The sequence below is a fragment of the Lepidochelys olivacea genome, assembly GCF_965140295.1.
Source record: "Lepidochelys olivacea isolate rLepOli2 genome assembly, chromosome: 6".
Lineage (NCBI taxonomy): Eukaryota > Metazoa > Chordata > Testudines > Cheloniidae > Lepidochelys > Lepidochelys olivacea.
The window spans coordinates 66,099,691-66,112,251 of record NC_140416.1 but is presented as its reverse complement, the minus strand read 5'-3'; the positions used below and the strand labels follow the sequence as shown (position 1 = coordinate 66,112,251).

Here is a 12,561-nt window from a genome sequence, read left to right as displayed (position 1 = left end):
GCAAAATGCTGCATATATAGTTTGACGCTAGTGTAGTTCAGATAATCTGCAGTGCATGTACACACACACGCGGCATTCAGTTATACTCATTACTTTTGGAGCTACAAGGAACCTTTAAGGAACAACTGAGATACACTGCTCCACCTTTTGCAGATTTCTTATTCTAATTATTTTTACAGAGACCAAGCTGCAAGGGAATTCTTCTGTCTGTAGCACAATGACAAAAAATGCCAGAATGAATGCTGAAGTGTGCATACTGATAATAATATACACACGTGCATATGCATTTGTGACTATGGTGTCTATATATGTACTGGCTGCGGTTTTCAAAGCAGCACAGTAAAACTAATAGAAGATGTGTGGCTGAATCCCCTGCACTGCTTTGAAAATCTGAATTTGTATTTGCGTATGTGTATTGAAAGCGAAGAGGCAGAGACGGTGAGAAAAATTAACGTATGCCTGGGAAGGCCGCAGAATAAAAAATTAAAGTTACAAAGTTGTTTTGAATCAAATATTTCTGCTTTTGGTCACTGGTTTTATTTTTAATTAAACTGAAGACTTCAGTAACTTCAACTGAAGAAATAAATAGGCAAAGCATGTTTGTGCATGCATGAAAGCTCCCAAATTTAAAAGTTGTCAGCAAAAAAAAAAAAAAAAAAAAGTTTTCAGTTTTTGATTAAAAGGCAAAATTTTCCATGAAAAGTAGATATTTTCTGTGGACAATGTGACAATTGCAATCCCGATATTCCATTGCCAAATAGCTTCAGCAGAAAATTGGTTATTCCTTTTCTGTTCAGGCTGTTTTAAAAATGTTCAGGCTTTCAGTGTAGAGAGAAAGGATGGTCCCATGGTTAGGGCAATAGTCTAGGATACGGGAGTTCTGTTCTCTGCTCCACAGACTTCCTGTGTGGCCTTGGCAAGTCACATAGCCTTTCTGTGCCTCAGTTTCCATTTTATAAATGGGAATAAGAGCACTTCCCTACCTCTCAAGGGTGTTCTGAGAACAACTACACTGAAAATTGGGGGGTGCTCAGATACTACAGTAGTGGGAGCCATATAAAAACCTGAGACAGTCAGGAAGCAGAAACAATTTCACATGACAGGTGACCACAACACCAAAAATAGCAAAAATGCTAAGAGCCAGATTCTGATACCGCCCATGTTTAGTCCTGTCATAAGGTGGCCATTTCTCAGGTGCCCCCTCATGTCCTCAGGATGGCTCTGCTTCAAGGTCTCTCTTCCGGAGTCCCCAGTAACTCCTAGCAAGCTTTCCAGGCAAATTAACCCCTCAAGGGCTATTTATATAAATTATAAAAGTCTCACAATCATAATCCAGAATTCCCTAGCACCCTCCATCTTCCAAGTCCCAACAGTCCATCAACACACATATATGGCTCTGGCATCTCTCACTCCATTTAGATGTTCATATAGGCCCCCAGCGTCTCTCACCACACCTCACTTGTATGACTCTGATGTCTTTCACCACTTCACTTTCACCAGGGTAAGTGGGACAATCTTCATCACGGCCTGTCAGAAAGCTTTACCAGTGAAATAGGTCAGGAACCTTGTGCTGTGAGTAGAAAGATGGAGACAGGTAGCAAGGACCCAGTCTGGGGAAGAGGGGGCTGGAGTTAGGATTGGATAAATTAGCCTGTCATCTGAAGAGGAGGGGCTAGTCAGCAAAGGCCAGGAAAAGCATAATGTGGAACTGCAGGAAAATGTATGAGTTTATGCATTGTCTGTTGGATTGTTGCCATCTTGGTGGAGGCTGCAGCCTCATGGTATGTGGCATGCAATTTAATGTCCATCACATTCATATTTTGGTTACAATTATCTTTTAATCAGAGTTCATTGTACACTAGATGCATGCATCAGTATGTGATGTTTGATTATTACTACCTTCTTTTCTTCAAGCACTTTTGTTGCTTGTGAATAATACATGAGTGTTTACAGAGGTAGATAAATGATCTGGTGTAGAAAACTCAGATTCATGTGTATCATTATAGCTGCTTTTTGATTTTTCAAGTGTGCTCCATCTCCTATTTCATGCTTACACACACATCATTTAATGTACTCACAGGCAGGGTATTGACTCAACTGTTCTTCGCTAAATGCAGTTTAGTTGTGATCACGGTTTAAAACACATTGTTTTGACAGTGTTATGAAAATTAATTGTCCCTGCTTTTATTTTACAGAAGTCTCCTCAGCTGTTTCATTGCACATGCTCTGTGTCAGTCTACTGGATCAGCAGCTAGTCAATGACATATAGGACAGTATAATTATCAAGCTGTCATTTAATTATATACCAGTACACTTAGTAGCTGCATTTGATATTACATGATTGTATAGCAGCTAACCCTCCTGGTGCAGTCCACAGCTTACTGGTATTTTACTCCTTTCCCCTCTTGTGTATATGCATTAAGATATGATCTTGAAGTAAAATGAACACATACTAGTTGTTGCCATAAGATTCCTGCTTCTCTCACTGTGCTGAACAAGAGCTAAGATGAGGTTGATCAAATTTCACTTTGGGCGGATACCTTCAGCACACACCCACATGAACAGGAAAAGAGAGACGCTGTCGGAGGCTGATGGTCTTCTTCAAACATCACAAGACTGGTCTGACTAATAAGCATGGGCGTAATTATAAACTTAAAGGCCACCATCAAACAAAACATTCATAAAAACAACAGGTGAAGGGCAGCGTGCTGATGAAACTGTGAGGAAAGTGAATCTCCTTGATGCTCTATGCTACATTGAGTATAGCAATTCATGAAAGAATACACTTGACAGAGCTGTTTTTAAAAGGCTGGATATTATTTAATTCATGTGATAGGGAGAACAAAACTGAAACAAATGAATTTAATCAATAATGTCATATGATCCTCTTATGAATGGCGAGGATTTTATGGATTTTGTTAACATGGATGCCAGTGAAACAACAGGAGATTTTATAGCTGACAAGGTACTAGGCACTCTAAAGAGAACAGTTGCTGAAAATAGACAGATAGATGAGGAGGAGTTACACTGATTGCCCTATGCACACAGCAGTATCTTTGCATTTTCTCCATAACAGTGAAATGGAGCCAGAAAAGTAGACTAGTCAGTGTGTGGGTAAAACTATTTGACAGAGAGTCAATTCACAGAGCAGACATTCCTGACTTAAACCAGAATTACTGAGGTTTTAAAAGATTATTTAAATGCTCGTTTACTGTGCTGTCATTTTTATTATGGCTTTTAAATGTGTATATTATGTATAGTATTTCATAAAATACCATGAACTGTCCTTTACTTAAAACAAATACCTAGGTCATGACTCAATTGACTCTATTTCCAGGGATGGCTACTTAATTGGAATGAATCAGAATCCACCAAAGCATCCCAAGTTAAACATCTATTGGTCTGGCCAAACTTTAGAAAGCTTTAGTCACTCCCAAGTTGCAGAAGATAGAGCATTCAGGAGGATTAGAGCAACAAGGTGGGTGAGGTAATATTTTTTTACTGGACCAACTTCTGTTGGTGAGAGAGAAGTTTTCAAGCTTACACAGCGCTCTTCTTCAGGTCAGGGAAATGTACTCAGTATCACAGTAAACACAAGGCGGAACATATTGTTTAGCATCGGTAGTTGACACATATTTCAAGGGATCATTCAAGGTAAAGTAACCTGTTAGCACCTTACCAGTCAGAGGGGGGAAAGTGGCAGCGGGGGGAAGCTGGAGGGGAGAAGGATAGTGAGTTATAGATTGTTGTAATAAGCCATAAATCCAGTATTCAGTCCTTGACATTTACTGTCTAGCAAAGTTATGAATTTAAGCTCCCAGGCTCATCTTTCAAAGGAATTGTGCAGGTTTCCTTTGAGGATGAGGGCTGAGAGATCAGATATGGAATGATCACTTTGTGAAAAGTGTTCACCACAGGTGATCGGGTATTTTTGTCTTTATAATTTTTCTGTGTGAGCTCATTCAAAAGTATAGTGATTGTCTGGTTTCACCCACAAAGTTGTTATTGGGGCATTTAGTGCACTGGATAAGGTACATCACATATTGTGACAGGTATGTGTAGAACCCATGGATCTTGAAAGAAGTGTTGAGGGGGTGTTGATCATTGTAGCAGTGGAGATATGTCTGCAGGTTTTTCATCTGTTGTTCTGGCAGGGTCTGGTGCTGCTTTGAGTTAGTGTGTCCTGGTCCATGAGGATGATGATCTTGGAGAGATTGGGGGGTTGTTTGAAAGCCAGAAAAGGGGTTTCAGGAAAGATGTCTTTCAGGAGGATGACTGTGCTTGGGATGGGGACTGGGTCTGAGATTGTTTTCTCCTCCTCACCGCTGCATGCAAGGCCTGAAGAATCAAGTTTTCATTGTTCTGGATGTTGTAATTAGTCAGTTTCAGTAGCTTGTTGAAATCTTGTGCCTTCAGTGAGACCTCCCTTGTCGAATATGGGGAATAGAAACTGGAGACATCAACTTTGCCCAGTTCTATTTCTGATGCACTGCGTTCCACACCTGGGGAATGAAAAAAACAAAAACAATGGGTTTCACTACTGAGGCCCTGTTATACCCTATGGTATAGATCCATTTAATACACTGTGTCAAGAACAGCCCAGAGGGTGCTGACAGATTTAATTGCCAATCCAGTACTTTGATCTCTGGAACATCAGTCTCAAATCTGAAACCTAATGTGATGAGTGAGAGAATGAAGGTGACTGCATTGCTGTCAGCACCTCCTACTGTCCATGGAAAGTCATTTATAGGGGCCTTACAGGGGACTGCATGTCCACCACCCCATCTGGAGAGGAAGAGGTTTCAATGACAGTGAGGAAAAAATAAAACGGGACGTTGAGAGCAGGAAGAAGTAGAAAACTGGTATCTCCAGAAATTATCACAAAAAGAAAAATTGTGATTCATCCAGTAGTTTTGCAACACAAACAACCACCTCCTCAAACAGCCCACAGTATAAAGGACAAACAGCCTCCTCCCATGTCTGCTTCACCCCATAAGAAAAACCTTCCCAACAATCATCTGAAATCAATTTAAAAGATATGCTTTGCACTGCACTCTGAAGGCTGTTAAACTTGGACTTTGGAAGATGTCAACAAGGAGCACTTTTTCTCCAGACCTCAGTTGTGTGTGTAGAACCCACAGCCAGATCCTAAAGTCCTCAAGGTTTTATAAATGAAACCCTACACCTTAAATTTCTCCCACAGTGCACAGGAAGTGAGTACAATTCACAGACCACAGGTATAATGTGCTCACGTGAGCTCACTCCACCAAGCAGATGGCCCACTACATTTTGTACTTGCTGAAGTTTTTGAGTGGTCTGCAAAAGTATCCCTGAGCACAGCACAGTGCATTAGACTGAGCAGGAAATGACAAAGTCATGGATGATGGTCAGAGAAAGGCCACGTCATCTTAGCTAACTACAGACACAAAAAATAGTGGTACATACCCACATTCATATGATTAACATATCCTTTTTCAACATGACACAGTTACCACTACTCCCTCATAATCCATGAGTAGATGACAGTCCAAAAGTATCCTAAAACTGTGAATTGTTGTGGCCAATAGAAGGAGCCGTGGAGATTAGTATAGGAACCAAATTTTGTTTAAGGGGAAAAATTGTGAAGGCATACAATTGTTTTCTATGTCATCACTTGACACTTTATACCAGTTATACAGCAAGGTGAACAAAAAAAAAATTTTTCAAATGCTTAATCAAGTCTAATGATTCTGAATTTGCTCTGGTTTCCGAGTGGTAGCCATGTTAGTCGATATCATCAAAAACAACGAGGAGTACTTGTGGCACCTTAGAGACTAACAAATTTATTTGGGCATAAGCTTTCGTGGGCTAACACCCACTTAATCAATTCCTTGGATCTATTGCAAACTCTGCTAATCAGTTTCACCTCCTTCTTATCCAGATCCCTGTCGGAGGTAAACCCTGGAAAAACAAGAAAACTGCAGTACCCAAATCTGATGAAAAAAGTTACGTAAAGCTGAGTAACACCAACACATGGAGAGAATACAACCTCAACTGCCTCACCTTTTCCCACAGCTGCCTCAAGTAACTTACATGTTGAACACATGGTTTATACTGAAAGCCTAGCTCTCAGCCATCCAAGACTTAAATAACTTGTGCTGGCATTCCAACTTGTTCAACAAAGGCCTAAAAAACAAGTCATGGAATTAAAAAATATTGTAGAGGTGCCTGAACTTATATTAAATTGAATGTTTTCGTTAACCTTAATGGTAAACTTTTGTGGTCTTGATTTATTTACACTAATACTTGGTGAGATAACACCAAGTTTGAGTCAGACTGAGGTAAATGTGAGACTAAAATAAGGGTGGTTATATGGGACAAATGAGGAGAGCTGGGTGAAATTTTGCAAAGAACCTTTTTTTCAGTGAAAAATTCAGACTATAACACAGAAACATGTCATGAATTCGCATCAAATTCGCTGAATTGTTCATATGGGGGGGGAAGTTTTGATATTTTTGAACGGAAACATTTTGATTCAAAACCATTTTTATTTTAAATGTCCTTTATTTTCATTTTTTAAAATTTTAAAATAAAAAAGCTTGAAATTGAAACAAAACATTTCATTTCAGATGAAACATTTCATTCAGCTTGCTTTTTTTTTAAAAAAAAAAAACTTTTCAATTTGTCACAAATTTTGAAAAAAATTGGTTTTGGTTGAATCCAAAACCAATTTTTATTTTTGCTTTCTGTGGAATTGCCAGAATTCTGAAAATTTTTGCCCAAACTCTATAAATGAGTGATATTACTGGCTGAAAGTGATCATTTAGAAGTAGTGATGTTGAAAGTAGAAAAAGGGACCCAGCCAAGAGACATGTTTATTAGTATGAAATAAAACACAAAGTTCTAGAGAGTGAGCAGGCTGCTCATGCTCACTGTAATGCAGTGACTGACTGCTGTTTACTTACCAGGTGCTATGTATCTTTGGAAGCTGTCATTCACGAGGGGGAAATAAAGCAGTATGGGAGCACCTGGGTTCTCTGCATCTTCAAACATATAACACTCCTTTAGATTCTTCCTTTCTTCCTCATTCAACACAGGCTTAGGAAATGGGATACCTTGCTCTGAGAAGTACGTAGAGGCCCGGTCCAGAGGCTAGATCACCGCAGAACAGAACATACATTAGAACCAACAACAAGACAAAAGTCAGGACAGGATTGTACTGGTCTGCCAATAGGAATGCAAGTGACTGGAGACACATGGGTTACATTAAACGGGTTGCTGACAATACATTTTACTTTGTTCCTTGGAGGGCTGTCCAAAAATAATCTTACTGCACAAAACAGGAAACGTTTAGTATAGATTGTAAAGACCGTTCAAAATTATACTATTCATTTAAAGACACTAGTGGCCAAGAGAGTTGTAAAACAGGAATTTGACTGGGAACAACACAGCAAGAATTCAAAGGAAAGAATGGTGTTACCAAAGATAATGTCTGCGTTCAATTATAGATGGGTCAGGGAGGTGGCCTGCAGATCTGGTTTAGACTCTGTTTCAGAGTTTGTGTTTGAGGACAAATCAGAAGTAGGACTCTCAGTCAGAATCTGATTCTAATGCACTGAAATCTAGTGAGCTGTTCTCATAAAACAAGTCTGACATTTAAATGGGAACACAAACAAGCATGTGAAGAATTTCTCCATTCATTAAATCACCCTTGGATAACTCAGGAAGTAAATAAATAAAAAAGACCAAATAAAGTTTTATCAATCACATGTGGACTGAAAATGAACATTCAAACCCTAATGGCTGTCAGAGAGGTGAATTTATTCCTTAAAATACAGGACAGGTTTCTGTCATCTCAACCATCACTACCCCTTAGTGTCATGCCACACAATGCCTTAATTAAATGTGGCGCATAGACCATTGTTCCCAAAACAGGGATGCATGCCACTATCTACAAAGTAGTTCAAATTAGATCAAGATTTTTCCTCCTGGAATCACCTTTCTCTTCTAATGTTTAAAAGTAGGAAATTACTAACATTGGCTAATAAAGACTTACAGACAAATGGCCATTACTGAAGAAAACAAAGGAGAAGCTGACCGCTCTTACCATTGTCTGTGATCCTCCACTGTAGTTTAAATGCAGAATGACGTCCACTTTCCTCTCTGGTCTCATAAGTGGTGGGTAACTGGTATCAAAGAAGAATGCAGTATCTACCAGCTCCAGATGCTCTGCAGTGTGTCTCAGTTGATTAGGCAAAGAGTCTAGCATAGTGTCTGAAAGGTAAGTATTTCTTATAAATGAACCACTGCAGGAGCAGATCTGCTACCTCTTGAATTTCAAGGGTCAGAGAGAAAAGAGAAATACAGCTTCCTTCCCTCCCAAGAAATGCACAATTTCTTTTGCTTGTGACAGCTATACCACTATAGCTTGTCCGTAGTTCTCAACATTTTTTGCACTTTGACCCCATGTTACAAGAGGGGAGAGTTTCAGGACCCCACCTCCTATCATTTCGGGACCCATTTTTATCTAGGCATAAAGAAAAGAAAAGCTGTTAAAATCTACCTGGAGCTATGGAACTCCCTTTCCCACTCTCCCAAAGGGCCATGACCCTCAGACTGAGGATCCATGCCTTGACATGGGTCCTCTCTGACATAGATGGTCATTCCATTTCTGGCATCCTCCTATTACTTCACTCTAGTAGCCAGCCTCTCCTAGATTGAGAAGGCATTCCTTCTGACTGTCCATTCAGTCTCTTCTGTCTGGTCATCAAAATCGATGAATCATGCCAAACCTGAGAGAGCTTTTCCATGTGACCTACAACAAAATGAGTGGGGTCCCACCACACCAATTCCACTAAGCACTTTCAGCCCCAAACAATTCAATAGATGAATTGAATAGTTCTGTTAAAAATTAGCTTCAAGTTTTGCGATTTGGGGTGAAGGGATTAAAAAAATGAAGCTAATTAATTCTCCCTGTCCTATTCAGGAAAAAATAATGCGTGAATTAAACATAAAGCCCATTCAGTTCCCTCCAAGACAAACAGGTTTCCCTCACTAAATTTCAGACCCCCAAATTATCTCAAAGGAAGCCTCTCAAAATTGAGTGGCAGGACTATACCTTTCCATTTAGAAAACTGCTCATGCTGTGTGTACTCATTGTGCATCTGGAAACCCCTTAAGAAACTGTGGTACTTTGATACCGCTGGGCGATCCGTTAAAATATCTCGAAGTGCATTGGAAATGCCTCCTGCAGGAGTGTACATGCAAGTAGCCATCTCATGTGGCCTCTCAGGTAGATCAGGCTCTTCCTCTGAAGAAAGGTGGTAGAAATATCATAAATTATTCATGTTTTCGGGGCAGGTGAACGGGGAGATGTGGAATAGTCTTCTGCAATAGTAGTAATAATAATAATTTATTATTTATATAGTTTTCTAAATATGCACCTAAGGTCTGGATTCAAAGCCTGCTGAAGTCAATGGGAGTCTTTCAACAATGGGATTTAGATCAGGCTCTTCATGCACCTTCAGAATAAGGGCCGAGATTCAAATTAGACAACATTGTCATGATATTCTTTTCCTTGGGGGAAGCAATTGAAAGAACTGGCCCCGATTATTTCATCTCCCTTGATCTGGGTTTTCCGAGGACCCTTCGTGACACAGTTTCACTGCCTGTGGCGTATACTGGATCCTCAGACAGCTTCTGGGTGCTCAGGTAGCAGCAGCAGCCAAGAATACTTTTTCCCGTCTACACTTGGCTCTAAGGATATGACTTTTCTTTTGGATCTGGAGCTCTCTATTGGTACCCATTTTGTCAGCTCAGTACTGGATTATTGTAATGTATCTACATGGGACTACATTTCAAATTGATTCATAAAATTTGTTTAGTACAGAATTTGGCAACCTTGAGCTTAGCAGTCTTTCCGACAGGGGTACATTACTCCTGTGCTCTGCATAGATTACCAATTTATCTTCTGTTTCAATTTAATGTGTTGATTTTAACCCTATAAAGACTAGATTTTAAAAAGTATCTCGGTGTCTAACTCTCATTTCAAAATCTGGCCCCAAATGGCTGTGTTTACCAGAGAGATTGCCAGTTTCTTAATAAGATAATTCTGCAGTGAGATCAGTGGAGACCCTTGAGTTTAACCATGAAGGAGCTGCAGGCAAAGCATGATCGGTAAAGGGCCTTTAACTTTGGAACTTGCTTCCTCCCTTGGTCTAGTAAAGCTGGTGAACACTGCAAAACCTGTCTGTGTCCAAGCTTTTTAGAAGGGAGAATGCTGGGGAGATTGAAGGTTGGTTTAATAGGGGTGGAATCATTATTATTACTATTAGACTGTTGAGTAAGGAATGTTCAAAATTTGTTTTTGGTTTATGTCTGGGATTATTGTTCTCTTTAACATACATGCACACAAAACTGTAGAAGGGCTCATCTGTAAAGGTCCAAATAAAATAGATATCTATACATTACAAAAAATAAAACAACAACATTCAAATCCAGTAGGCCTAATGCCCATATTAATAGTTTCCTGGACCCAGTAAAACTAACATTTCCCTCACCTGCTCTACTTACTCCCACAGAACCCCAACACTAAGGGCAAGTCTACACTTAAAAAGCTGGACCATCACAGCTGTAGCACTTCAGTGAAGGCACTGCTGACACCAACGGGAAAGGGTCTCCTAGTGGCATAGGTACTTCACCTCCACCTTCACAAGAGGTAGTAACTATGTCAACAGGAGAAGCCCTGCCATCAACATAGCGCTGTCTTCACCGGGGGTTATGTCAGTTTAATTGGATAGCTTGGGGGTGGATTTCATATGCTCATGAACAACATAGTTATAATGACAATTCCCTAGCATAAAACCTGGCTTAGGAAAACTGGGGAAATAGACTGACTTTGTAACATGATCTCAAAGCCAGCAAATGCAGAGAAAAGGGGAGGCAAATTGTAGCATCAAAGACCCCTCATTGAAAATGCCCTGCTATCAGCCCCACCCATTTACACCCAAAGGTGTTAGCTTGTGCAGTCCAGCTGACCTTAGTTGCTGCTGTTTCACACAAGGAATAAGGTAGTGTCCAAGGTAGTCCCGGGAAAATGTTTAGAGTAAAAACCAACATTTTGAATTGTATCCGGAAACAAACTTGGGGGGCTAGCAGAGATTCCAGAACAGAGGCAAAATATGCTTTATGTGGGAAGCACCACTAAGTGCTTTCCTGCACGAACACTAAGTCCAGTAGAGGAAATTCTTCTTCCCAGTCCTTCGAGACTGCCTCATTTTCATTAGGCCCTACACTATGGCAACTCTCCTTCACCTAAAGAGTATCTTATTATTGCTGCTTCAAGATCAACCAAAGAGAGTGCTGCTCCGCAACACCAGGCACGGCTTACCCTTCCTGGTCCTGCCCTGGCCCTGAGACTGAGCACACTGCCAATGTGGGTATAGTGCTCACATCAGATGAGCATGCAGGACCAATCAAAACAAAATGGAAGGAAAAACCAGATGTACCTATTTCAGTCACTCTGTCTTGGGTCCATCTGTGCCAGAAGTCCTCTGAATTGTCAGCTGCATGCCATGCATCCAAGAGATTCTTGGAAAATACACTACTCCACATTCCTATCAAGGGGAAGAGATTTAATAGCAACTTATGAGTCCAAGTGAAGACTGAAGCATTTGTAGTGAACACGACCTTTTGTCCCTCCCCACAAATCTGTTCTAATTTGCTTTCTCATTTCTTTCTAATTTTAACATATAGCCCAGGCTTCTACAACTAGATTCCTGGAGCAGGAAAAGAAGAATGTAAAGCAAGTCTTTCCTGAGGGTACAAAGTCTGCAGATCTTGTATGAGTGAAATTTGCAAAGCTGATTTGCACCCATATTTATAATCACTGCAAATTATCAAAATAAGACACCTCTGAAATTGGACTATCCCCTAGATCCAAATATTGGCACATTCCTCAATCCAGCTTTTGCTCCTCAGCTGTTGGAACTCTGTATTTCAATGAGAGAGATGGTTCAAAATTGGTAAAAACTACACAGGATATTTCAAAGTTGTTTCCACTTCATAGGGTTTGACCTGGAACAATTGCTTTTCTTTTTCCCTGAAATATATCTTTGACAAACTTTGAATTTTAATTTGTCCCCTTTCTCTTCTTTTTCTCCCTTTTTGTCACTGAATGCAATAGAATAAAAAATCTTCAAAGTCAGGGTCTCCCATTCCCAACTTATTTTGTTTTTTTTCCTTTTGCCATTCTGTAACTTTTCCAAAGTGGAAAAAGTCTTGAAAAGTTACAGTGTGGCCAAAGGAAACATAGAAAAGTAAAAAAAGTGTGTGGGGTGAGGGAAGACCCTAGATATCAGTCATTCTACTGAATTCAGTAGCAAACAGAAATGGGAGGGTGGAAAAGTGGGAGGGAACATAGTTCAAAATATTTAGTTTGATAAAAAACCAGAAAATTTAAAATCACCTTTTTTCAAAAGTCTTTATTTTAATAGAAAGGCATTTTAATAAAAAAAAATTCAAATAAAAACTCTCTCTAATCAGCACTAATTCATGGAATCAGCCACAGAGGTTGTCATTAGA

The 12,561-nt window shown here is 39.9% G+C and overlaps 1 protein-coding gene across 1 annotated transcript in view; it reads right to left on the bottom strand.

Moving 5' to 3' along the window:
- Positions 1 to 2,798: 2,798 nt before the first annotated feature.
- Positions 2,799 to 12,561, bottom strand: part of LOC311521675 (cytosolic phospholipase A2 epsilon-like) — a 49,058-nt gene continuing 39,295 nt past the window's right edge. Inside the window, exons 16-20 of the mRNA XM_084630134.1 lie at positions 11,487 to 11,594; positions 9,098 to 9,289; positions 8,087 to 8,253; positions 6,945 to 7,131; positions 2,799 to 4,502 (exon numbers count right to left, since the gene is read on the bottom strand). Coding sequence (XP_084486260.1) covers positions 4,264 to 4,502; positions 6,945 to 7,131; positions 8,087 to 8,253; positions 9,098 to 9,289; positions 11,487 to 11,594 — 893 coding nt within the window. The 3' untranslated portion in view covers positions 2,799 to 4,263. The remainder of the gene's footprint in view (positions 4,503 to 6,944; positions 7,132 to 8,086; positions 8,254 to 9,097; positions 9,290 to 11,486; positions 11,595 to 12,561) is intronic.